Source organism: Epinephelus moara, chromosome 5 (assembly GCF_006386435.1).
Source record: "Epinephelus moara isolate mb chromosome 5, YSFRI_EMoa_1.0, whole genome shotgun sequence".
Taxonomy (NCBI): Eukaryota; Metazoa; Chordata; class Actinopteri; order Perciformes; family Serranidae; genus Epinephelus; species Epinephelus moara.
Genome location: NC_065510.1, coordinates 36,456,651 through 36,483,478, shown reverse-complemented (window position 1 = coordinate 36,483,478; position 26,828 = coordinate 36,456,651). Strand labels below are relative to the sequence as shown.

The 26,828-nt window shown below is 42.1% G+C and overlaps 1 protein-coding gene across 1 annotated transcript in view; it reads left to right on the top strand.

Moving 5' to 3' along the window:
* Positions 1–26,828, top strand: part of adgrl3.1 (adhesion G protein-coupled receptor L3.1) — a 174,475-nt gene that overhangs the window by 58,340 nt on the left and 89,307 nt on the right. Inside the window, exons 5-6 of the mRNA XM_050044160.1 lie at positions 15,985–16,094; positions 26,379–26,393. Of these exons, the coding sequence (XP_049900117.1) occupies positions 15,985–16,094; positions 26,379–26,393 (125 nt within the window). The remainder of the gene's footprint in view (positions 1–15,984; positions 16,095–26,378; positions 26,394–26,828) is intronic.

Below are 26,828 nucleotides of genomic sequence, written 5' to 3'. Positions count from 1 at the left end.
TCACCTTCACCACACTCTATATGTGTTTTCCTAAAAAACAGGATCAATTTCATTGTATTTTTCAAAGCAGCCGAGTTGGCTGCAGCCGGGGTGTGGCTGGGTTGAGCATACATTAAAGTGTCACTGGGGAGAGTTATATCAGTACAACAGAAGCATTTGAAGGTTTGGGTTGTTCAATTCTGCACAGGGAGAGCGCCGCGAGCCAAAATGGTGGAATGCCTGCGAGTTATAGCGATCCATTGACATAAAAGTGACTTGATGGCTTCTACGGAGATGCTTCACAATGCACTCCTTGTCCCTTACTGATACTTGAGTGCTTCAAGGACCGAGTACCTTTCAGCGCACTCTCCCTTATTCTCTCTCTCGATCTCACACACATGCATTCAGGCACTTGAGTGTGGACACTGAAGAATGTCTAGAGACGATGCACACAAACTTTGTTTTTCTGCCACAGCTTCCATGTTAGAAAATTACTTCTGGACTTCAAACAGACTTCCCCTCCCGACACCTCTCCCACCTTGTCACCTTGTTTGCCCTTCTCCTTTTCTTTCTCTTTGTTGCTCCCCCCTTTTCTCCCCCTTCCCATCCTTCTTGAAGAAGTCCCTCAACACAAAGGGAAACCACTTTGACAAGAAAGACAAGGGTAGGGAGTTGTTCCCCCTTCTCCCTCGCTCCCCTTCTCTCTCTCGCTTTTGGAAGTGTTAAATAACATGTTTCATTTATTATTCTCCTATCTGTCACTCTCTTGATATCTCCATTTTTGTCACTCCACTCCTTTTTCTCCCCATTTCTCATTCCTCAAATTGCTTCTCACCCCCTACTTCTCACCCTCTCTGTCACTTTTCCTTTCTCCCTCGCCATCTGTTTTAGTTTTCATCGCCCTTTCCTGTTTTTCCATTCACTCTTTTCTTTCCCCAGCTCAGGGGGAAAGGTGGGGTTGAGGCTGAAGTGCAGGGGCTTTATGGGGTGCAGGACGTTGCCTGTATTTTACAGTATGCATTCTATATCTTAACCCAATCTTGCACCGGAGTCAGAAAGACACACAAAGTCTCTAGATCAAACACCAGCCTTCGGTGGCCCCAGGGAAACCCAGGTGCACGATTGCTGTAAACACACAGCTATGCACCAGCCCTGTGTGCACACACACCAATGAATACACATGCATGCATTCATGAACAGGCTCACTTGCTCATGCATGCGTGCTCACACACTCTCTCGCCCCCCAACACACACACAGAAATTGAGAGAGTTGCTCATCACTTCCCGAGCTCGGTCAACTTCTTCTGGCAGCCTGTCTCTTTAGAACGGAGTCTCAGCCTTCAAAGCACCAGGCTAGTGTGCTAGTGTGTGAACACATTTGTGTGCCTGTGTGTGTGTGTGTGTGTGTGTGTGTGTGTGCACATGTGCAAAAACCATACATCTGTGGTTGTATGCTTTGGTATGGGATCGTGCGTGTTAGCGAGCGTGCACCCGCACGTTTGAACCATTCACGCGGGAGACTGTAAAGAAACCTCTGAAGTTCTTTTCCTTCGACTCCCTGAATTATAGAAAACCACTTGAATCACAGACTGCAATCTAGTGCTAGCCATGTGCTGCAGTCCACGACTGTGGAACCAGTGAACTGTCATACAGGCTGCCACTTCTTTTTTTTTTTCAGGCATACCTGCAGTTCATCTGTCTTCTCCGTTTGAGTTTGATCCATCTCTGTAAATACAGACAGAGAGGGAGTGAGAGGCGGACAGATAATGACAGAGACACAGATAAATGAATGCTGTAAACCTACATAAATCTTACATTTTTGATCATTATTACAGCCCACTGACTCTGAGAACAAAAACAATGTTATCTGCTAAATTGAAGTTCTGCACTGAGGCAAGTGAGGCTGTGTGATGTCTTGCAGAGGTGGACTCACCAGGATATTTACAATTACATCTCATTATTGTATCTATCTCTGACTTTTTCTGTCTCAGTCTGTTCACTCTTCTTCTGTCCTCTCTCCATTAACTACCCTGCTTCCCACTGAATGAGGTCATATCTGGAAATGTCCTACTTAATGTGTGCGTGTGTGTGTGTCGGCGTATGTATGTATGTATGTGTGCGTGCGTGCACTGCCACCCTCATATAGTCACCACCGTTGCAGGAGATGCCCTGCGGCACCCTGGGGGCCCAACTGTCACCCTTGCTCAGTGCGGTAATTAGGGCCCACACACATACATGTATATGCACACACACATACACACACACACATAGATGGATGCATATATCCAGAGAGAACTCAGAAGTGAAGCTACAGTCAAAGATGGACAGATTCTGGCAAACAGTCAGTCCTGAAACACATATTCCGAAAGTTTGCCTCAGATATGTGACAGCGATGAACACAAATGTTCTGTTGTAAGCTCGTCATCACATAATATTATTGTCCCTTACAAACAGCTGCATTCTCCATCCACACACTCACGCACCGATGTACATTCACAGTGAGTGACAGCTGTGCTGCTCTCCCAAAACCACTGTATTTCCACATGTCAAAGTCTCCGCTGTCTGACCCTTTTCTCCTGTCGCCACAACTCTGCTAACCTTAGTTATCATGCTTCACCGAGCACCTAAGCTACATGACTGCCTGAGAATGGTTTGAGAATGGTCTAGACACCACACTCTCTCTCTCTCACACATACACACACACACAAAGCCTGACACATCCAGAGACTAGCATGTGAATCAGAGCCTCAGACACGTCGACATGTAGACAGTGACTGACTTCCTGACTGACTTGATACTTTGACATTGATGCTGAAGCGCAAAATGAAACCAGGACACGAGGAACAGCATTCCTGCCCATGCACATACATGCATACGCACAACAGCATGCTTTTTTTTCTCTTTTGTGAATCATGAGGTGACTAAATCCTACAAGACAGTGTCGCGGTGTGGCGGGGCTCCATCGTCTTGGCGGCGATCGTGTCTTGCACGCTTCTCTGCTTTCTCACCGACCAAGAGAGACAGCCCGGCTGTCTGAAATGCTGCTCGTCTTTTAGCTTTTAGGAGGATTTGGAGTTTGTGCGAGCAGGTGGTCTCGGATTAAACTGTGGGGAGAGAGGTGTCACATCGAGAAATGCACACACACACACACACATACACACATACACAGATTTGAGGCAGGGAGAAACACAGGGATGTCAGCACAGGAATGTTGCTAGGTGGAATCGGGAGGAAGACTCCCCGAGTGTGTCCTGGAATCGGACGACGTGGAAGTTGCCATGGTTACCGGTGGAAGAGGAGAGGGGAGGAGAGGAGAGGAGAGATGGCGGAGCTCAGAAACTGTACTTGGCCGTGAGCCTGTTAGCAAGAAAGAGGCCATAATGTGTTTGTGTGTGCATTATGTGCTACACACAATATTATTAGTCACTTTAATCTTGTAAAACGGTGAGATAACATCCTGTAGATTAATAAAACATATATGATTCTCTATCTCAAACAAAATAGGTCACTTTTTAAGGCTGAGTTAACAAGCATCACATATCTACTTTCTATCCAGTTAGGATTTATACCCACTTAATTATCTCCTGCCAGGAAAGTGCAGTTTGTTAAATAAGAGTACATATTGGACAGATTATTCAATATTCATGGTATACACAGGATATATTGCATGTTGTATGTCAAAAATGACACTTGACATGCTCAGACAGAATGGGAGAAAAATAGGAGAGAATGACATCCTCCAGCCAAATATTAATAATGTAACACATTTCAAAGCCTTTTCCCAGTAGGGAAAACAACATTATTTTACCTGTGGCTTGTCTGACAGGCTGCTCGAGAGCTGACAGAAACGCATTCGGGGGCCGCAGAGGAGTGTTTGCGTGTATGTATACGTGTGTGTGTGTGTGTGTGTGTGGGAGAAAGAGAAAGAAAGAGACAGATCTGTCATTTCTTTATAAGCGTGGTGTGGTGGTTGCTGGCAGAGGATGCGATGCATCTCTGCCTCACTATACCCCCATGGTAGACATATACACAGACTTGCTCCCACAAACATACACACACAGACACCTGTCTTTTGCTCCTTTTCTGTTACCTCTGTCAATCACAGCCCCTGCATCGCTCTTCAATTACTCACTACATCTCGTATCCTCTGCATCCTTTCACAGTCCTCACCTTCTTCTTTTTATTCTTCCTTTTGGACATCCATTCCCATCACTCCATTTGTCCACCTCCAAACAGCCCTACTGTATATGTGTATAACCACATCAGGGAGCTAATAAAGCAGAAACGAGGCCAGTAGCAGCGGAATCTCATATGTGGTGTGTGTGTGTGTGTGGGAGAAAGAGGGAAGGAGAGAGAGTGTATGGCCAGCCTAACAGCTTTTTATCCTGTAGCGAGATACAGTAACTGTGCTCTGTCTGCTGTCAAATGGGTTTCCTGAACTCCCGCAGGACATAAAGAACCCCATGAAATCATCTCCCCCCCTCCTTCCTTTTGTTGTTTCCACAAACTGTCTTTTTTATTTTATGTTTTTCCAACTGCTCAACTCCCTCTGCTTAATTTCTCCCAGTTTGGGGATTTTAATTTAATTCCTTTTCCAAATGTGTTACAAGCATATAAAATCTATCATTATTTTAGCATGGGAAATATTTTTCGGCTTATTACAATACTATATTCATTTTATCTTTATGGATCATTTGGAATACTGGTACAGTGCAATTTATAATGCTATTATCTAGCAATAATTCTTGTCAAGTAGTGTTTAATCTGATTGTTTGCGGAACTAAATGCTGCCTGAAGGCATTTTTTATTTCCTATCAAACCGCAGCAACATTTAATGACTGTAAACAGTGGAGGAAATATGTATGGGGTTTTCTTTACAGAGAAATAATGTCTCAAGGTCACTGCATTTTAGACAGCAAGAGAAAGCATAACAAAATGCTGGCTATTCTCAATTAAAGGCAAACATGTGAAACACACAAACTAATCACCAGAAAAATGTTAGCATTGTACATTTCTGCAAACCACAGATGCGTTACATTTGCACGTTATTACGTAGCGATACATTGAAACTTGTTAAATTGCTGTGGTTGTGTGTAAGGTTTAAGCACAAAAACCACCTAGTTACTGTTAGGAAAAGATCATGTCACATGATCACACATCACACAGTCTTGGGGATACAATCCCAGCTGGAAGAGCAGAGGAAAAAGCAACCGATTTTAATGCCACCCTCCGGCAGGGAATGCAGTGATGTATTAGTAACAAACAACTGAATAGCTGTTTTTAATGCCACTATCGCTGCAGGAAATGCAGTGATTTCTCTGTAAAAAAAATAATCAACAGATAATTGCCTTTCGTACCATTAGTACGGGAGGAAATGCAACGATATCTCTGCAAGAAACAATTGCTTTTCTTTTTCATTTCAGGAAATGCAGCAATGTCTCGGTAAAAAATCAACTGAATAACTGCTTTTCATGCCACTATTCTTTTTTTTTTTTTTTTAAGATATTTTTTGGGGCATTTTTGCCTTTATAGATAGGACAGTTAAGCGTGAAGGGGGGAGAGAGAGAGGGGTAATGATATGCAGCAAAGGGCCACAGGCTGGAGTCGAACCCGGACGGCTGCGGCAACAGCCTTGTACATGGGGCGCCTGCTCTATCCAGTAAGCCACGGACGCCCCTCATGCCACTATTCTTGGAGGAAATGCAACGATATCTCTGAAAGTAACAACCACTTTTTGTGCCACTATCCTGCCAAGAAACGCAGCAATATCTCGATAAAGAAACATCTATGTTTGGGGACTTAAAAGCTGCAAGAAACACAACAATGGCACGCTAAAAAACAACTGTTTTTGTTGTTTGATTATCTTTAACAGTGGTCTCCAAGTGGACTGCAGCTTTGGAGGCGTCTCGCCTAGGTGTCTCACCATCCACCGTCCCCGCCACCTTCCGATGACAAAGTCAGCTCATATACTAAGTCACTTTAGAGATATATGCATGAAACATGCATATGTAATGTAATCCTGGTTTGCAGAAACTTACAACGGCTTCATTTTCTTTTGCGGACTGGACTGGATCACAAGGCAAACACATTCATGTGATACATAACTGGATATCACTATGCAGTTTGACATCAACTGTTATCTTCCATTCTGTGTATTTTTGCCTCAAATAATTTCAGCCTGTGTTGAGTTATCCCAACCATCCCCACCATTTCCTCCATAGCCTGCCTCATTCTGGGTTTATGTATGAATCTAACTGTCAACAGCAGAAAATGTTTTTCCAGTCTGTTTTCTGCAAGTTACCTCACAGTGTGGGTGAGCAAGCCGAGGAATAATAAAATGGCCACATTATGCGCGCCATTAGTCCATATTGCATGTTCCGACCGTTGCACAACTCTCAGAGGGAGCTCTACCAAGAGATTTCCTCAATATTGTGAACCATCAATGTTCCTGCTGGTTTGAAAAGAGATGCCAAAGGATGCTCGGTAATGCAGTTACGAAACATCTTGCAAAGTAGTTCAGGGATTGTGAGCTCTCTCATCGAATATCTCTTTTTCTTCAATATGTAAAAATAAGATTTAAAAAGAAAGGAAAGAGAAAATATCTTGGCTCTGTCCAAAATGCCCTCATTCACCACTCCCTGCGGACGCTCAATAGAGTCAAACCGCTGTACTGTAATTCGCACATCTATAAAAAGTGATGCATTGAATTGTGAGATTGTTAAAATGCTGTATACGTTTCATAGGCATGTCTTTTGTGTTACAATGTGGAACAAATAGTGCAAATATTCCACTTTATTATCAGTAATGCTATAATTTGTAGTATTTTTACAGTTTATTGTTGCAAACATCATAACATTTTTAACATTACGTATTTTTTAATGGTTAATAATTGGTGTGTATAGATGCACTACACAGTATTTATTAACCATAACCAGCATCCACAAAATTCAAAATCCCACAGACATTTGCAACAACATAAGTCTCACGTGTTGTGTGGTTTGCTTCATACATCTACTACTTACGAAAAACAATCAATGTTTTTGTTTATTTCTTTGATGTTTCTGTTTAGGTTTCTCAGGTGCCATTAATGAACACCATTTCCCATAAGCCTTAGACCTTTGCATACTAAGTCACAACTTGTGACAGAGGCGAGTCCATGGGGGAGCTGAGGGACTGCAAAGTTATGATGATTTGGGAGATATTTGACTTGTACAAAATATCGTTAACTCAAGGAATACTTACTAGCTTTTTCCAGGAATTTTAACCACATGTCATGGTTTTCATCGGCAAATGGAATTTACTTTGTTACCACCGCGTTGGTTCAGTTGTTATAACATGACCTGTGGAAATTTTACTTAGGTTTTGTTAAACTTATTATTTCCTCACAGCTCAGTATAATGAACAACAAATTAGTTGTAGCTTGGATGATGAAGGGCAAATTAGTTATTAATCAGAATGTCAGAGGTGCTCAGTGTTGGGCTCATTACTCTGAAACTGTAATTTATCACTCATAACTAAAATTAACAGTTTATCCTTTCTTATTACTCCCTGCCAAAAGAAACTACTTGTTATATTACTTTTCTGTTGCAACCTACAATATTGGTAATTGCATCTTTTCACCTCAAAATTTCGACACCTCTGGGGCGCCCAGTAGCTCGGTGGGTAGAGCGGGTATCCCATGTACAAAGGCAACGTCCTTGCCACAGCAACCATGGGTTTGATTTCAGCCTGTGTCCCTGTGCTGTATCTTGCCGGCAATGATCGTCTCTGTGTAATGATGTAAAACGTCTGTGAAGATGAATCCAAGTCCACATCGCAATGCATCTAAGAATTCATTATTTCCCCCACCTACTACACCTACTACAACAGCATGTTGTGCATCTGGGGATGTGATTATTTGTTGGATTTCAAATCAATAGGGATTTGACGACAAAAATAAGGTTACAACTAGTTACTTGTTTTGGGGTAATTGTACGACCCTGTTCCTGAGAAAGAACATTTGTATGTTTTGTGCTTTCCTAATTAGGGTTTTGTGAAAATATAATTGCCACCTGGATTATGTTCAGAGACAACATTTCTTTCAGATAAAGAAACACTACATTTATGCACTGCATTGCCTTTGACTTTGACTTTGATACCAGAACTTAAGGATGGCATCCAAACTTCCATCTGAGGTTTGGAAAACAAAAGCACATTGGTTAAGGTTAGGGAAGGATTGTGATTTCAAAGAAGTAATGAGTGTGCTAAGTGGCTAATGGGCATGTAGCTACCGTCATGTTTCAGATGATACGTCATATTTGTAGTCTATGAATGATAGGCAAATGTTCGCCTGCAGAGTTTGTCCTTCAAAATGGTCCCACACTTTGGATTTAATGCCTGACATGTTATTAACTAGCCTGTGTAATTATCACAGGTGCCAGCCCTGTAAATTAACATGACTCCTGTCTGACTGCTGAGCGTGGCCACTTCCTGTGTCTGCCCTTTTAAATTAAATAATGACCTTTCTGGTTGACGAACGTTTGGTCGACTAGTAGGGGGCAGCCCTGTCGGCACATCGTCGGTGTTGACCAATATTGGCCTTAAAATGAACTATCAAAATTGGCAAACATGCTGATAATATTGGTACATCATTGGTTTCAGCCAATATCGGCTTTAAAATTAAATATCAGAGTCCACCACCATGCTTTTTCTTATTTTGCACAATGAATGAATATTACACACACTGAAAAGTATTCCATTTCATGTCTCCATCTGCCAATGGGCCATCACGATAAGAGTATGCATACATAACATGATGTTAATTCCACTACAGACTTGATGATCACTAGAATTAGGTAGGGAAAAAAAGTGGATATAACTACATCAGTATCTGTTATCTGCCAAATAAGTTGTTACGATCAGCATATCGGATATTTGCAAAAAATCCAATGTCATGCATCCCTACTAGCAACACAATACTGGCAAAACAGGTGGTCCTGTCCATATGTAAAAGTGTTTTTAAACAAGGCACCGATGCCCATAATGCTCAATTTAATATGTATAACTATCAAGGTTATCATTGAACACTATTAATATGCTAGTAATTTAGATTCCATTAGATCTGAATGTCCCTGCAGCATCCAAGAATGTTTATCTGTATGTTAATTAACTGGGTGTACTGCCAGGGTCCTGGAATGTCTTGTATATGTGTATAATGTTCCAGTTTGCTTCTGGAATGTTTGTATGTTTATTGAATTTCCAGGCAGCACAGTGTATTGTGTGCATACTGTGCAGGATTCTCACACACCGTTCCAGAACCTTTGTATGTGTTAAGCATGTTTACAGCGCGGTAGATGACTCAGACTAGTGTTGTGGAGCGGTTTTGACTGTAATCGAATGTTGATTCCAGAGGACTGTGCTGCGGCTTTGTGCGTCACTCACTCTCAGACACCTCTTTCAACTCATGAGGATTAGTTCCCAGCTCTCACTTGCTCTGTAATTATATAGTTCTTCAACACATCTGCACTCGAGCACATACACACACGCAGCCAGACGTGCGCACACACAGACACTCGCAAATATTTATTCCGTCTTACATCTGCTTGCAGACACATACATGTGCTGTCACAGAAGCACACACATACCCACACACGCACACACTCAGCCAGCGTCAGCCTCATCAAATCATCAGTCAGTCAGTTATGTTTATATGAGGGATGGAGACAGAGACGGAGTGAAGGGAGGTCTGCCAAACAAAGTGAAAAACATCAGAGACAATAACAACAGCAGCACCCACTGCAGCATCGCAGCTTTCTCTTTCCCTGCCTGCCTGCCACAGCTCGGCTTTGTTAGTGAATAGTTTGTTTGTGTGTTTGCGTGCGTGTTGCACGTCGCGGGGAAGAAAGCCAGCAGGCAAGGCGGTATCCAGGCCACTGCCTTGTTTTGATGTGGTCATGCTAATTAAAAAAAGGAGCTTTTCTGCCAACACCAAGAAAAACACACAGGAAAAATATAGAGCTATTTCAGCGTTTGGAAGAATGTAAAAAAAATAAATAAATAAAAAGGTTGCAAAGGTGTGTGCGTGCGAGGGGGTATGTGCATGTTCTGCATTTACATTCATCATGGGTCAGGATGCGGAGAGGACGTGAATTGTGAATTTTTGCTGATGTTTTCATGTTTTGTTAGGCTGCTGGATAAACACATTGGCAGAGAGGGACCGAGAGAGAGAGAGAGGGAAAAAGGAGAAGTAGATGGAGGTGCTGAGGACATAAGGGAGTCTTTTTTGGATCTGACTCAGACTACTGGCTCAGACAGAACGGTGACGTCAGCACCGGCTTTACTAAGGATGGAGGGATCGAGGGAGAAACAGAGGGAGGCTGGAGATGACGCCCTGAGGGAGGCAGGAATGAGAAAGATATTAAGGAGGGAGCGAGGACAGACAGAGAGAGAGAGAGAGAAGGAGAGAAAGGAGCAAGCAATAAGAGGCCTACCACATATATCTGGGTGTGACTTCGGAAACTGCAGCTAAGTGGGTTTAAGACAGATAAACAGACAGGGAGAGAAAAAAAACAGACAGTCGGAATGAGAGACAAAGAAGGAGGAACGGTGAGGAATAATTCCTTGGCGGGAAGGATGAAGACAAAGGCTGAGAAAGAAATTGGTTTTATTATCTTGGCTTAGAGAGTGTGGGGTGAAGAGAAAGGAAAGGTAGAGCAGACAAAAATAGACAGAGAAAGAGGGAGTGATAGCGGAGAGATAGTGCGCGCAAGAGATTATGTCAAATCTTTGCTCTATACCCTCTATTTAAAATACCAGTCAATAACCTTCAGTGCTTTATGACTCAGCCGTGAAAGTCCCCAAGAAATAAACCTTTTTTTTGCAGTAGTATAAAGTAGAAAGAAAGGCACACACATACCTACAGCTGGTGAAAAACTTTCTCCCTTTTGCTCTCTCTGAAAATTTGCATCTTTTTTTTCTTATACACATCCTGTTCCCTGCATCGGGGCTTTTTTTAATGTATTGTGTTTCACTTATTTATGCATTCTGTCGGCTTTGTGCAATGACTTTCTGATGTCCTGTGGTTTCACTGCCCAGTTCACTAGCATCTCTTTGTGTCACATGGATTTTTTACCCTTTATTCTTTAGGGTTGAGACATTTTTTTAAAGGTAAAGTTCGGATTTTTTGACGTGAGGTTGTATGGGGAACTTATCCATAGTCAGGGTATGACATGCAGTAGATGTTAGTCGGCACACCCTCGGCTTGGAGAAGCAGGCTGAAATCTGACATGGAATCTCAGCATTGTACTGTTGTGGATGGGGGCCAGCAACAAAACGGATTTTAGCCACCTACAAAAAAATCACACCTAAAAAGATAAATATCAGTTTAAGTGTACACAATATTAAGATTATTTTCATGCCTTTACCTTTCCATCGGACAGCCATTTCTGACAGGTAAGCCATCAGCGGCTTGAGTTCCCCATCTACGCTCTTGTCAGTGCCAGGCTCCTTTGAGAAAAACATTGATTTAACACTGCTAAACACAAGCTGCTGGTCCACCGCTGCTTTGATCAGTTTGTTATATTGTATTTGTTGAGTGACTTTGGTGGATCTGAATAAACCCTTTAAAATGCCAAAGTCACGCAATAACATAAACAATATAACCATTCAAGGCAGTAGACCAGCGGCTCCTGGATTCAGTGATGTTAAATCAATGTTTTTTTCAATGGAGTCTGGCTTTGAAGAGAGCTATGTGATGGCTTAATTTTCCAGTTAAAAGTCACTGTCTGACATTAAGGTAAAGCAGTGAAAATACTTTCAATATAGAGTACACTATACTGATATTGAGGTGGGTGACTAAAATATGTTTTGTTACTGCCCCTTCCACAGCAGTATGTCGCTTAGCTTCCATTTCAAACTCCAGCCTGCTTCTCCAAACTGGGGGCGTGCCAACTGACATCTACTGTACGTAATACACTGTCCATGGATAAGTACTTATTATAACCCTACTTCAAAAAATCTGAACTATTCCTTTAAGCACACAGAGAAACTTTTTTTTAAAGGTTTTTCCCCTAAAAGTTTGTGTGTGGCAATAATTACTGCTACACTTACACTTGGGGCAGCACCTTTTATTGAGTAAATTTTGAGTCAAACATGCAGCTCTAATCACTTGACTTCATCTCCCAGCATGATGACATCACAGATACTGGACTGTTTTTGGCGTAGCGAATATGTGAAGTCATTAAATGGGGGTTTTTNTTTTATTGAGTAAATTTTGAGTCAAACATGCAGCTCTAATCACTTGACTTCATCTCCCAGCATGATGACATCACAGATACTGGACTTTGTTTTTGGCGTAGCGAATATGTGAAGTCATTAAATGGGGTTTTTTTTTGCGCTCTGACTCACCACTGTGGACCAGCCAGTCGTGTCCATTGGTTGGAGTTGTGAGCAAAGTTGTGGCGCCATGTCACTTCGTGTCCCCCCCCCGCCCACCCCCCAGTCCACAACTTGCACTGATGACAGGTGACCGATGATGAAGGCACCGGGGCAAGAAATTAAAAAGCACGGAGGCGAGAAAAAAGAAGGGAGGGAGAGAGGAGAGAAGACTGGCGGGTATTGTTATTAGAATATGACAGACAGCGCAACACATAGAGTTTTAAACCTCTTAAACTCCAGTAACCCCTCACTTGACCACAGACGCGCTGGTCAGCAATAGACACTAATATACGTCACAGTGGGTGTGCAGCCTGCATTGGTTTTCTGTGCTATAATAAGTGAATATTGAACCAAAAATTAAATTAGCCCTCATGCATATTTCATTATGCAAATTGTTGAATGATACTGTAAGAAAAGAGACTTGAGGGGTTTGGCATGCTCATTAAAAATATCTCAATGGGAGAATCGGAATGTTTTTAATGTAAATGTCGCCTGTTTGACAGGTGCACAGAGAGGGAAAGAGCGAGAGACAGAACAGTTGTACTAATTGAAAGAAAATATTCAGAGGAGAAGAGAAATGGCTCATCTGCCTTTCTTAAAATAGGCCTTTTTTCCTCATGTGTTGTCTCACACCAGTCTTGCACATGATATATATTCCTCATTCACGTTATTTCAATAATTTATTTAAAGCAGGAGGCCTCATTGAGATAAAGTGGCACTTCAGTAAGGGGTAGCATTTCATGTTAGTACATGTATCTATCATGATAATATATGGGCTCCGACCGCCCCCCAACAAATCATCTTTGGTTGCGAGGAAGGGTCTTATAGCATGTTTAATTATTACAGACACTTACACATAAATGTCATGTATGCATTTTTATAGCTGCACAGCGACATGAATGCAAACACAAACCCTCACAGGCATGGGCGGATTATTAGACAATGGGTCCCTGGGCACTGATATGTAAAAGGCCCTGCCTCTCCTTCAGAGGAGCAAGACGCACAGACTTTGTGGTGGTTTTGAATTGTTTTTGTGATGTTTTGTGTCTCCTTGATGCACAACATTGAATTTTTTGCCAATATCCAATATACCGACATGTACCAATAAGCCAATAATTCACTTTGTTCCCCACCTAATTTTAGTGATCATCAAGTCTCTTTTGCAGTGGAATTAACATCATATTATGCATGCATACTCTTATCCTGATGGCCCAGCAGCAGATGGAGACATGAAATAGAATACTTTTCAATGTATGTAATATTTACTCATTGTGCAAAATAAGAGAAAGCATGTTGGCTGATTCTGAAAGTTCATTTTAAAGCCAATACCGACCAATATTGATGACATGCCGATATTATCATGCATCCCTAATGTTTAAGCATGACCTGATCAATTTTTTTCGCCCCCAATCCTGCTCCAAGTCATTTGGTATTGACTATCTGCTGATGCTGAGTCCTGATCCAATATTTCTGTTTTCCTATACAGCTGCGCAGTGTAATCTTAAATACTCAAAAGTTATTAAAATCACTCTAATGTATAGCCTATGTTTGATAACTGAATAGCTACAATAATATATCACTTGTTTTGGCTTTTTGCTCGTGGGGCTTTTGTTGAACTTGCAGTGACGTGGTGAATGTACGTAGTTGTCGTAAGCCTAGCACCACTGTCTCTCTCCTCTGAGCAGGACAGGGAAACACTATGCGCTATATATGACAGAAAAACACAAGGGACAGTCACACTGAGCTGAAATGAAATGATTTCTTGTATTTTCGGTAACTGGTATAAATAAAAGTCTCATACTGCATTTTTCTGTAGTTTATGGTGTGTTGTGTTTCACCGCGGGCAGGGCTCAGCCCCTGCTCTTACTCACAAGAGCTCAGCAGAGTTTAGGAGAGTCAGACAGTGGCAAGTTGGAGAGTTGCGTTGCAATATGAAAGCTTTGCGAGTAAAAACACCTGTGTGACAGCTAGGGTTGGGATCCGGATCCGGTTCTTTTTTGGAACCGGGTCCAAAGTTCAGGTTCCGGAACCGGTTCCATCACATTTGGCGTAACGGTTCCTGCACACGGTTCCTAGATAGTAAAAAAAACAAAAAAAACAAAACGTGTTTGAGATGGGAGCGGGCGGCGGGAGGTCCGACGCTTCCAGCGAGGGGAGCGGGAGAAATATAACAAAATAAGGTAAAATAGGAGACACCTGTCTCCGTCTTTTATTTTATTTTCAGCGTTTAATCAAGGCGGAGGCGGGCCTGTCTCCGTCTTTTATTTTATTTTCAGCGTTTAATCAAGGCGGAGGCGGGCGGCGGGAGGTCCGCTTCCAGTGAGGGGAGAGGTAGAAACAAACAGCCAATGTGTGTCTGTGTGTGTTATGTTCAGGTGTTGTCACGGAAATAACAGTGCCCAAGCATGAATGCATATAAATATTTTTTATTACATTGCTGTGGTTAATTTGAGATAATAGTGTTACTGTAGAAATCAGAGAATCACTTTTTGTTGTTATACATTCTCAGGGAGATGATACAGGCTCTAAATCTGAAATACAAACCACACACAAATGTGTATTTTCATCTAATTGTACTGTGCAACAGTTAGAATAAAGTTTTTGTATTTGTATGATTGTATTTGTGTTTATTATATACTTGTTTAAGTATAGCAAGTATAATGAATATAATGTAGGAATCGGTAAGAGGAATCGATAAGGAATCGGACCGTTAAGAAGGAATCGGTAAGGAATCGGAATCGTTAAAATCCTAACGAGTCCCAACCCTAGTGACAGCTGACAAAAAAAACAAATGATCGGATCAGGCTCTATATTGCTCAATATAGCCGATCCTTATCAGCTAAAAAGTGCCTTGATTAGCTCTGATACCGATCTTTGAAATTGGTTCAGGACCTCCCCGGTAATTTTGGGTCTCCTCCTGGTCAGTATTTAAGGGACATTTTACAGATCAAGGCCAGGGAGGCCCCTGACACTTTGGACCCCTGTTAGGACCGTTCAGTAATACATCCCATGCTCACCGGCACATGGTAAATATACATAGTGTGCTACCTTACATAGCCTGTGTTAATAAGTGTGAGGAATACTTACTTTTAGTGTGTCAGAGGAGAGGGCCCCCCTGATAATTAAAATTAATTATCTGGAGTCTGGGGCGAAATACTCTTAAAGCCATAGGTTATTGTTCTCACTGCTGCACACAGACACACACACACACTTAGACATACACATTCACATCAGAAGTGCCCTTGCGCAACAGCTCTTCAATAGCCATTGTGTACCACCTTGTATACGAGTGAACTCAACGATTCCATTAGTGTAATGTCCACTCCAGCCGTACCAGTATTGTCTGCTCTCTTGTCAATCTAAAGGGTCCTTAAACACAGATGATTCTGGAGTTTCAGGGTGAATGTAGTGAATTATATGAGAGGATATAACACATCTCACTGTATACAACATCTCATCTATTAGATTCTGAGTTCTGCATAATTCTTTAGACTTCAAAGCCACATTGTGTGCATTTTTCAATGGGTGTTTTTGAACATATTTGTACATCTGGATGTATTCAGCTAACATATCTGCCTCTTTCCCATGTAGATGCAACAACCGCACCCAATGTGCGGTGGTGGCTGGGCCTGACGTCTTCCCTGACCCCTGCCCTGGAACGTACAAGTACTTGGAAGTCCAATATGAGTGCGTCCCATACAGTAAGTACCCTTTTTATTTCAAGAGTATTTTACCGTTTTTTAACCTCTTAGCTGTGTAACAGCACCAGTCATACTGTATGTTTGAGTATACTGCGTAATTGGTGACAATATTCATCTACATACTGTTGACGCCAGTGACATGTGTCTGAAATACTGACAGTCTTCCAAACAATCTCATATTTAGATCTGAATACACATTTTCTGTTTTCTAAAGCAAACATGCCGTTTGATTCCAAAATAAACTAGGACTATACCGAATGTCACTTTTCAATAAATTTGAAGCTTCTATAGAGGTAAATGAAAGAAGGTGAAAGATACTTTGAATGTTTGTCATAGTATTTTATGGCATAACCCTAAAAAAAAAAAGAAATCCTTGATTTAAATGATGTGATTCATGAGATTAAATGGGTTAGTCTTTTTTAATTGAATACACTTGAAAGCTGTGGGTGGTTATCTTTTATACAGTGATGTCACAACTGAACAGACCATTTCACACTTACACATAAAGATTCTAAATGGGTCTCTTTGTATTTCCTGTTGAAATGTTTTGCATTTCATGTTAATGACATCAGCTGAGAAGAAGTAAACAGGGACCCAAACTGCTATCTACCAATGCAATTCCAGTGACACATTCTGTAACAATAGAAAGTGCCACTACAGTGCAATCACAGTCGTTCCCCCGGCTGCAGTGACAACACAGGTAACAGTGACCAATCAGAGCAGACTGGCCTTTTTCGGGCAGAGGGTGAATACAGGTATATTTAGGCAGACAGTATGCAGAGAATAAAGTGTTTTCTGAACATTAACGCATGTAAACATGTTCTAGTAGAAACCCAAAATACAGGTGTGAACCTATGGGACGTTTAAGTTGACCTTTTACAACATGGCAGCCAGGTCACAAACTTTCTTATTTTACAGCTAAATGGTACACTAAAAATATGTTTCTAAAAAACATCTGAGGTGAGAAATATACAATACAGTAACAGAATCTTGATTCATATTCGTTCAGCACTGCCTAGTTTGACTGCACACGGACAGTGATTGACATGACTGACAGCTGCGTTACAGACTCCTTGGCTCTGAATGGTTGTTGTTGGTGCCCAGTGGTCTGATAAAGCTAATGCCAACAGAAGCAGTAGAAAGAGGAGAAAGGACATGATTTTTTCCCAGACTATCTGTCTCATGTACCTTTTCAGTATATATTGCCAGCAAATATGACACAAAGTTATTTTCAAGAAACTTACCAACTGCAGCGTTATGAAAAAATGTAATTTATGGTGCTGTTAGATTGCTGCTGGAACCGCCCCGTTAATAAAGGTGTGTGCCTCCCTTTGTGTGTGGCAATCAGGAGAGCAAACAGGTTTTTGACTGCAGTGAAAATGTTGTTTTTGAAAAGCTAAACACTAACAATATGGATTGAAGCAGAATTTTCACATGTGGTGAATTTTGGAAATGATAATATTTTTCAATAAATATTGACTTTTGGATATTCTGGAGGTTTTGGTGATGTTTGATCACACCAGTCAGACACAATCCTACGCAGAAACCACTTAAATCTAATTATACAGATAGTATAAAACTAACTAATATTAGAGAAGCCTGATCTTTATCTACAAGTGTGCATAATAATCAGGTTTAAACAGAATGAACTAACATAGAAAATAAAAAAAAAATATGAGTGCTACAGTCATTTTTATGGGAAGCTATGATGACACTGCTCACTGGGAAACTCCAAGGGAGGAAGGATGAGAAAGAAGGAAAGGCTCCAACGATGGCAGATGGTGATATGACCTTTGACCACATGATAACAGACTGGGAGGTCGTATTCACTGGAGTGAAGCAGTCATGGGACAGGGGTCGCTAAATATGCCAACAACTGTGAAACTTTTTTTTTTTTTTTTTTTTTTTAAACCAGCATAGTTTACCCCCAAAATCTAGGTCATAGCTCATTACATAATAAATACACAAGGGTTCAGGGTGGAGACTTAGTAGATTAAAGACATATTTTTATCTTTGATGTTTATTTCACACTGCATTCCAGCTTAGAGGAGTTGTCCAAAAGCAAAGCTGAAATGCAACTTCTGTGTCTGATTCAAGTTTTTATCATATTTGATGAAGATGTCACTGTATCCTGACAGTAGTGCATGAGACAGATAATCTTTAAAGAAGTCATGTTTCTCCTCCTCTTGGTGCTTCTAATGACATTTGCTAGACTCTACTGTGAATGAAGAAAAAACAACTAACCAGCGATTGAATATTAATCAGTTTAATTTAATCCATAATTCTGTTACTGCATCGCCTATTACTTGCCTCAGATGTTTTCAGAAACATATTTTAGTGTAATGTAAAATGCTGCACGATGAGAAAGTTTGCCCTGGCCATGGGGCGGGGCTTCGTTTTTGGCTTGACTATTTCCAATATGCTGGCCGGGCAATGCAGAATCTTGATTCATATCTGCTCAGCGCTGCCTAGTTTGACAGTTTGACCACAGTTCACATGCAGTGACTGACATAATTGACAGCTGTATTAGAGTTCTCTCGGCTCTGATTGTTTGTTTTGTTCACGTGGTGGATTCTGGCAAATGCCTTTAGAAACACATTATCTGTCTCATGTACCACTGTGTGGTGACAGTTTCAGCAAATATGACAAAAAATTATTTTTAAAAAAAGGTACCAACTGAAGCTTTAATGCAAAATTAATTGAACATTTAAAACGCTATGAAAGAAAACACATTGCTTAACAAGTATAGAATACAGTCCCTGAACGTAGTCGAAAACACACAACCTTGAAGATACAAGTTACTCAGTCCATTGATAGACCTACTGCACTTACGTGGTAGATTCCAAACGTAACCTTCAGATTAAAATAGATGATAATAAGTTTTTGTTATGAATATAATACTGAACTGAATACTTCATAGTACTCCATTTTACACCGTGCATGGTGTCCTTTGTAAAGCACACAGAAACATAGTACAAGAGGCAGCGTGGGTGTTGTGAAATGAAAATGTCTATTTTGGTACACATGAAGCACTGTATATCATTTTTTGTTGGCTACAAACATCCCTGTGGTGGAAGTCATAAAAGATAAGAGGACATACAGAGTTGCAGTTGAGATAGTTAGGGGTTATTTACAGCAAACAAAGTCCATCTCCAAAGTCAATTTAGGCTTGTCTGTTTTGCCCCAAAAAAAGAGTGAAATCTTGTTAAGCTGCCTTGTTTCATGTTATTGTCATTTCGTTTTTAGAAACAAAGTAAATTAGCTTTTCTTTAAGAACTTCTGTCAATGGACAAAGGTGACAGATTGGAACAAGCGTTTTGAACTTCAGTTTTTTAGGCACAGTACCTCCTAAAGTGCTGCAGATCACAGATACTAACATCGTCTGAGTGTGCAGCCTTGGCACCACGGTCCATACAGACGGCCAAGGTGATCTCCCACACTGAAGCATTCAATTATGTCTGGCTAAACGGCTCTTGCCTGGCGTCTAGAATGACCAGCAGATTAAATAATAGGACTATCAGAGCCCTCTCTGGAGCAGATGGAAACACAACCTGATACCTGCTTAATGCCCCACCGAGCGCACGCGCATGCACCCGCACGCCACACGCCGCACACACCGCAGGCATCAAAACAGGGTGTGTGTTTTCACTCTCGTCTCATCCATTCATTTGAAACTTGTCTGCATGTTCTGTCTTTTTCATCTTTGTTATAACTGCACGCCCACTTGAAAACACAGCATTACGTATTTCATAGATTAATCACTGGAAAGAGCAGTCGTTCAGGCACACCCGAGTGCAAAGGGAGATGAGTTGCATGCTGATCTGATAAACAATGGGTCCGCCAGGGTAACGTCCCCCCTCCCGCAAAAATAGACAGCATCTGAAACCAAAGTCATTAGAGAGCTCAGCTAACAGAGGGAGGGACACGGAGGGAGGGATGGAGCATTGGAGGAAAGGATAGAGAAGGGGAGAGAGACAGATAGAGAACCTTTGACAGTACATTAGCAGTTTTCGTGTACTGACTAAGTGTTCAGGCTGGATCAGGTGGCGCTGTGATACACTACCTGAATCCTGCGGGTGTGTTTAGAAATGTTGCACAAGAGAAAAATATGATGTAAAAGGTGAAAACAGTCCTCGGATACCATGACTCTGCACTTTGCATTGTTTTGCCTGAGAATACCTTGAGCTTTAAAGGGGTAGTTCAGATTCTTTGAAGTGGGGCTGCATAGGATACTTATCCATAGACAGTATATTAAACACAGTAGATGTCAGTCAGCACGCCCCCAGTTTGGAGAAGCAGATTGGAGTCTGACATGGAAGCTAAGTAATGTACTGCTGTGGATGGGGTCCACAACAAAACCTATTTTAGTCATTTAAAAAAAAAAAATCAAAATCAGTTTAAGTGTATGCTATATCAAGAGTATTTTCACTGCTTTATCTTTCTGTTCGACAGGGATGCCATTAACAGCTTCAGTTCTCCATCTCTGCTCTCGTTAAAGCCACCCGACTCCATTGACAAAAACAGAAACTTTAACTCGCTGAACACCAGAGCTGCTGGTCTACCACTGCTTCCATCAGTTGGTTAGTTACTGTTATTGTTTGACTTTGGTGAATTTGAGCTAACCATTTTAAACACCAAAGTCACACAATAACACAAGCAAACTAACTGATCGGGGCAGCAGTGGACCAGCAGCTCCTGTGTTCAGCAACGTTAAGTCATTGTTTTTCTCAGTGGAGTCTGGCTTTGAAGAGAGCAATAGATCAGCCTCATTTTCCTGCTGGAAATCACTATCCCCTTTTACACTGCCAGATTTTCCGTGAATGTTGGGCCGTTTTGCTGGCCAGCTGTGGGCGTTTAGACACACAGAGGCGGAATGGCAAGTTGATCCGCGGCACCCAATTTTCCGCCTCGTAGGGTAGACATATTGGCGGAACCCTTTTAGTTTAAACAGACCGAGGCGGCCTTCCGCAACAGGAGGGGCTGTTGATGACTTGTGGGAGGAGCTGTTGATGACGCCGCATGTGTGAGCCACTGGCTGACCTGACAGACACTGTAAAGATGAGCAACTGGGGAGACAAGGAATTGCGCGCCCTCCTTGCCCTCGCAAATGAAGAGGCCATTAACTGTCAGATGATGGGGACGGTGAAGAACGGCCCAACTTACGAGAGAATCGCCGTCTGGCTATCGCCATGGCTTCCCTCCCATGTCACTGTTTACGTCACACGCTGAGCTACATGTTTTGTTACTTGCTCACGCCCCCCATTGCCCCGAAAAAGGCGCATTCTGTATAAACAAAAGTAGGTAGGCGGCATTTTGCCACACTCCCAGATTTTGTTTTTACACTGCCAATGCTGAAGAAGACTGATTGGGCTTTCCTGCAAATTTGCACAATTCCTATCTAAAAAGGGCTACAAGTATAGCATACATTTAAAATGATATTGATTGTTTCAGCTTAGACTTTTTTAGGTGGCTAAAGTGCCTTTTGTTGCTTAGGTATTATGACAGACTGTTCCCCCAAACTGGGGGCGTGTCGACTGACATCTACTGTATGTAATATACTGTCTATGGATAAGTACCTCACATAACCCCACTTAAAAAAACTGAACAATCCCTTTAACGTGGCAAAACCCTTTGCAGAGCCTTCATATCATGTCCTAAAAATATTTATGAAATCAATTTTTTTTGAAGGGGCGTAATAATGTCTGAACCTGAGAACAAGATACTATTGCTCGCTGACATTCAGGCCGGAGATCCAGCCGTCTGCGATCAAGCTGGCGTGCTTGACATAGCAAATCAATGCTGTCAGCTGCGTTGTTGTGAAAGATACATTTTGTAAGACATTAAGCGGTGATATATCTCCGAAACGTTGCCATAAATCAGGACGGATCGATAAAGGAGGCTTGTTTTCTGAAATATATGAGAGTGTACTCAAAGCGTCGCATTCCTGAAACACTCAACAACTTTAACAAATCATCGTATTTACATTAGAAAGGCAGGGTTGGTTTTAGTGCACTCAAATGGCTGCAACATCAAGGGACATCTATAACTCAAGTAGGGGTCCCTCAACATTAAGCGCACTGATACCGCTGGCTGTTGAGTGTAAACACCTGACCCCAAGCGATCACCTCTGAGGCCGGGTAATCAGAAACTGATTGCATGGAAAGAAAATGAGCCGAGCTCCAAAGAGACACCACTTCACACTGTAGATGTACTTTTCCTCAGCACTGGTGTTCAAGTAGAGTGGCTATGTTCCCCCACCACATAGATACTGTAAACAAATCTCAAAGTAGGTTGTAAAACAGGTAATTAAATTATGTACGGTTCAGTTTTCTGAAAAATTTCGCCCCTCCACCTCTCCTCCTTTTTTTTTCTTGAAGATTTTTTTGGCTCGCTCCTACCTTCACGGCTCTTCATCTCTCCTCCCTGCACCGCAGGTTTTTGGCGCTTTTCCAAAGCTAAAATCAAGTGCTCTCTCTCTCTCTCTGGCTCTCTGTGGTACGAGTGTGTGGCAGTCGTGTGCCAAACTAGCCAGCTAGCTTTGGCAGTAATTAGCCACCTGTGTATACTTGCTCATTGCAGTGCAGGCGGGCTATAAATATCCATACATTAGCACACTGTACAAAGTGCTTCTTTGAGGCGGCTCTTACGCATGGATACATTTAATTTCTACAAATATGCTATTGCTGCAGAAAAAAGATGTATCATGATTTACATGGTTTCATTTGCGATCATGTGTTATTAAAAAAAAAAAAGAAAGAAAGCTGGGCACACTTGGGATTATGTTTATCCGTTTCCTCATCTTCACGCAGCAGACCCTGGCTCTCAAACTGTTGTTATGAAGCAATTAGCCTACTACCACATTTAGTGTATTAATCAGAAAAGCCAGTGATATGTTATGCAATACCCATGCAGCCTATTTTAGACAATAGACGTGGCTCAGTAGGAGAGCTAATTAAAAGATAAAATCACCTTCTTGTCTGTCCAATTAAAGACTTCTGTCAGATTGGACCCTTGGAATAACTTCATCATGATAACATGAGAAGAGCCGTGTGTGTGTGTGTGTGTGTGTGTGTGTGTGTTGTCGTGGAAACAATTGCTCACAGCCGGGATTCTGTCCGTGTGTGTGTGTCTCTTTCTCTCTGTATGTGCATGTACAGTATACTGTACGTGTGTGTTTGTGTGTACACATATGCAGGCGATTTTGTGTTTCCCAGAGCGAGCGAGGGGAAGATGGAAAGCAACCAAAGAGACAGAAGGAGAGAGACGGAGCGAGGGTGCGAGAGAGCGACAGCTGAAACAGAGATAGAGAGAAATAGGTTAGACGAGGCCAGCAGACGAGAAACAGAAAGAATGAATTAACTGATAAAAGACACAGTGTGAGAGGTGGACAGGGTTTGGGTTGGGGAGGGGATGGCGGAAATACAGAGGACGCAACTGAGAGAATGAGCGGGGAGAAAAAGGCACAGCGTGAGACGACGTGAGAGAATGGCAGCAGGTGAGGATGAGAGGACGGCGGAGAAAGAATAGAATAATGGAGGGAGGAAGAAGAAAACTGTCTGTGTCCATAAATGACCTTGGGCTTTAGCCGGCTGAGCTGATTGGAGATCAGAGATAGTAGTGGTAAGGCTGCTGTCGCCACTCGTCTGCAGGAACACGCACGCGGGCGCACCCACGCTTAAACACACGCTCTCAAGCACACACACAGTCTTTCCTCCTAGACGAATACCTCCTTAATAAACCATATGCTTTCAATAAAAATGCTAATTATCTTTACACCGCACCACAGTCAGGTTAACACTGCTTCAGTGTGTGTGTGTGTGTGTGTGTGTGAATAGAAATGGGAAGAGAGAGGGAAAGAAGACAGAAGGTAGTGTCAGAGCTGCTCATGTGATTAAAGAAAGTTAAAAAATTGAGAAGATACGAACGCAGATATTAATGAATATTTAGAGGATTTTTAATGAATATGAAACTAGACAGGCGACACATTGTCACAACAGAGCATTTCTGTTAGTGTTATTGTTCTGCTATTGTTTCCTAATATCAATTCAAAGCCTTGCTAGGAATAAATGAGCTTTTTTTTTCTAGCTGCAGAACTAACTATTCAATAGTGCAGTCTAAGTGGTTTTGCAAATGATCAGTCAAAGATACTGGGTAGATAAAAACATGCCGCACCTCTGCAGGATTCAGTGAATAGAAAAAGGCGATGCTCTCTTGTTGACGTTTTTCTTGGAAACAAGGACATTTTGTGGCAAGTAGTCCATAGGTTTTCTCTCGGTTTTCTCTCCACTCTCGGCGGCGCTGAATTAGCAGCAGCACAAAAGACCTCTCATCTCTAGCATCACCTCGCACGCTGGAGCTAACCTTGAGAAAAAACGCTTGACAAACGTCTCACCCACCTATATTCACTCTGTCAAATCCTGCGCACTGAAAGATGAATGGCTGCGATTTGTGGAAAACAAAAAAACAAAAAAAACTTTCATTTCTCACAATTGACATGGAGATTAAAACCAGAGATGCCTAGAAAAAAAAAAAAGAAATCTTGCAATGAGGTCACCGACAGAGGCGTCCGCTAATCTAGTGAAACAACGAGCCGCGCTGCAAATTGAATGACATTTGCTTGACATTTTGTGTGCCATTTGGTGTACTTGTTGCCGCCACACTTTTTCATTTGAAATCTATTAGTCGCTGGCAACCTTGAACTCTACGTGTTTTCCTTTGTGTCTGGGGGAGGCGGTTGTGTAAGAGACTCAGGTGATGCGAAGTCCTTGTTGCTTGGCGTCATTAATCCCTGTCATCTCAGCACCAATGTGTCTCTTTGTATTGTTTAAATGTGTGTTTGGTGCATCAATATCTGTCGTTCTATCGCACACACCCCGCTCTGCACGGACTCACTATCTGCTTTCTTCCCCCAGATTTTCTCACAAGGGAACTGCTTCCTTGTGGTTAACCATTTTATATCTTCACTAGCAACAGCACACACAAGCACACTGGCACATACACACTTGTTTAAGGTTTAACACGATCTCCTTCCAGAGATTGCTTATTTATCGGGAGTTGTGCTAAGCCGCACCAGTTACCATGCATTTTTCATGAGCCTCGGATTTAATGGTTGCCTGTGTGTGTGTTTCTGTGTGTCACATGTGTTTGTGTATGTCCTGTGGTTGCTGATGAGTTTTAGCTTTAATGTGTTAAAGAATTTATGCATGTAGCCTACTGTGCAAGATGTAGTGTGCTATATATAAACATGTGCCATCCGGAAGTCCTTCCAAATATTTTTTACTTTGAGAATTGTCTCCTCTCCTCTCCTCTCCTCTCCTCTCTCCTCCTCCTCCTCCTCCTCCTCCTCCTCCTCCTCCTCCTCCTCCTCTCGGGGGACCAGTTCCATTCAGCAGGTCTCTAACGGTCTTGAAAGACACAAGGGCACTGCCTGCAGGATTAGGTTTCTGCCATGTTCACATTCCACTCAGTCCCCCTGGGAGCGAGGTGGAATGGAATTCATATGTTTAAGTGTGCACATTTCATCGCGGGGCAACGTGAGCAAACCTCCATCGAGGCTCCAAGGATAACGCTTTGAATATAATAGACAGGGAATTGGTGTTGGGGTTGAAGCAAACCAGTGCATTCCGTATGCTCCCACCTCCACACACAGATGATTGCGCACTCGTACACAGAGTAGGTGACATACACAAAGCGTCAGCTCACCCACCGTGCATCAGAAAGCATTTTAATGTGGCAGTTTTGGCTGGTCCACTGAAATGCAATCCCAGTAATCAAATCAATTTTCTGGTTTTCATTGCTCGGTTGCTATTAGCATACATTAAAGAGCTCATTATCTCAGGTCGTTTTGCATTGCTGTGTTTTGTCCCGCGCTACACAGAGGACCGCCATGGATACTGGGAATCTGTGTGCTTTTCGATGCAGTGTCATGCTCTTGTGTGCTCTCACTATGCCTCTCTCTGTGTCTGCATGGCACGTGTGTGTCTGTTCCCCCATATGTGTGGCGTGTGTGACATATGCAAGATGCATTACTGTCAGATAGCTTCCCCGTTGCAGTGCAGTCTCCTCAGACGCTTACGTAATGTTATTACCAATCACACATGGAGAGCATCCTGGCACTCTCACAAGGTTAGGATGAAATATGAGAATGATTATGAAGATCGGAGATTGTATTATCATGATTTCCTTATTATTGCATCATTAATCTATTTTTGTCTCTTGTCTCCATCTCTTTCTTCCTCTCTCTTTCTTTCTCTCTTCAAACCTTTTTGCCTATGGCTCACGCAGAAGTGGAACAAAAAGGTAAGTCTGTGAAACAAGCACGCCCACATTCACACATGCTCAAAATCCGGGGTTGGGTGTCACTTTTTGATGCCAGCGCCTGAAGCGTTTTGTACCTCGTGGCAGAATGACATCTCTTTCAAAGTCACTGCTGCTATTTTAAGACAGCTTGATCTCAGCATATAGAGGCAATTTGGGAACACTGGTTCTCATTAGACACACTCTGGGCCCATATTATTTCATGGCATTGCATAGAATGTCACTTAACAAACTCTCCACAGGTCGAGCACGTTTTTACGAGGAGCCAATGAACAGAGGATTACATTGACATTTGGTATTTCTTCCCTGAGATATGAAAATTGGGCCTTTGAATAGCCAATGAAAATTCAATCAATATTCCCGGCCCTTTGCTTGGGATCTGAAATTGTTAAAGGGAAGAACAGGAAACCACAACAC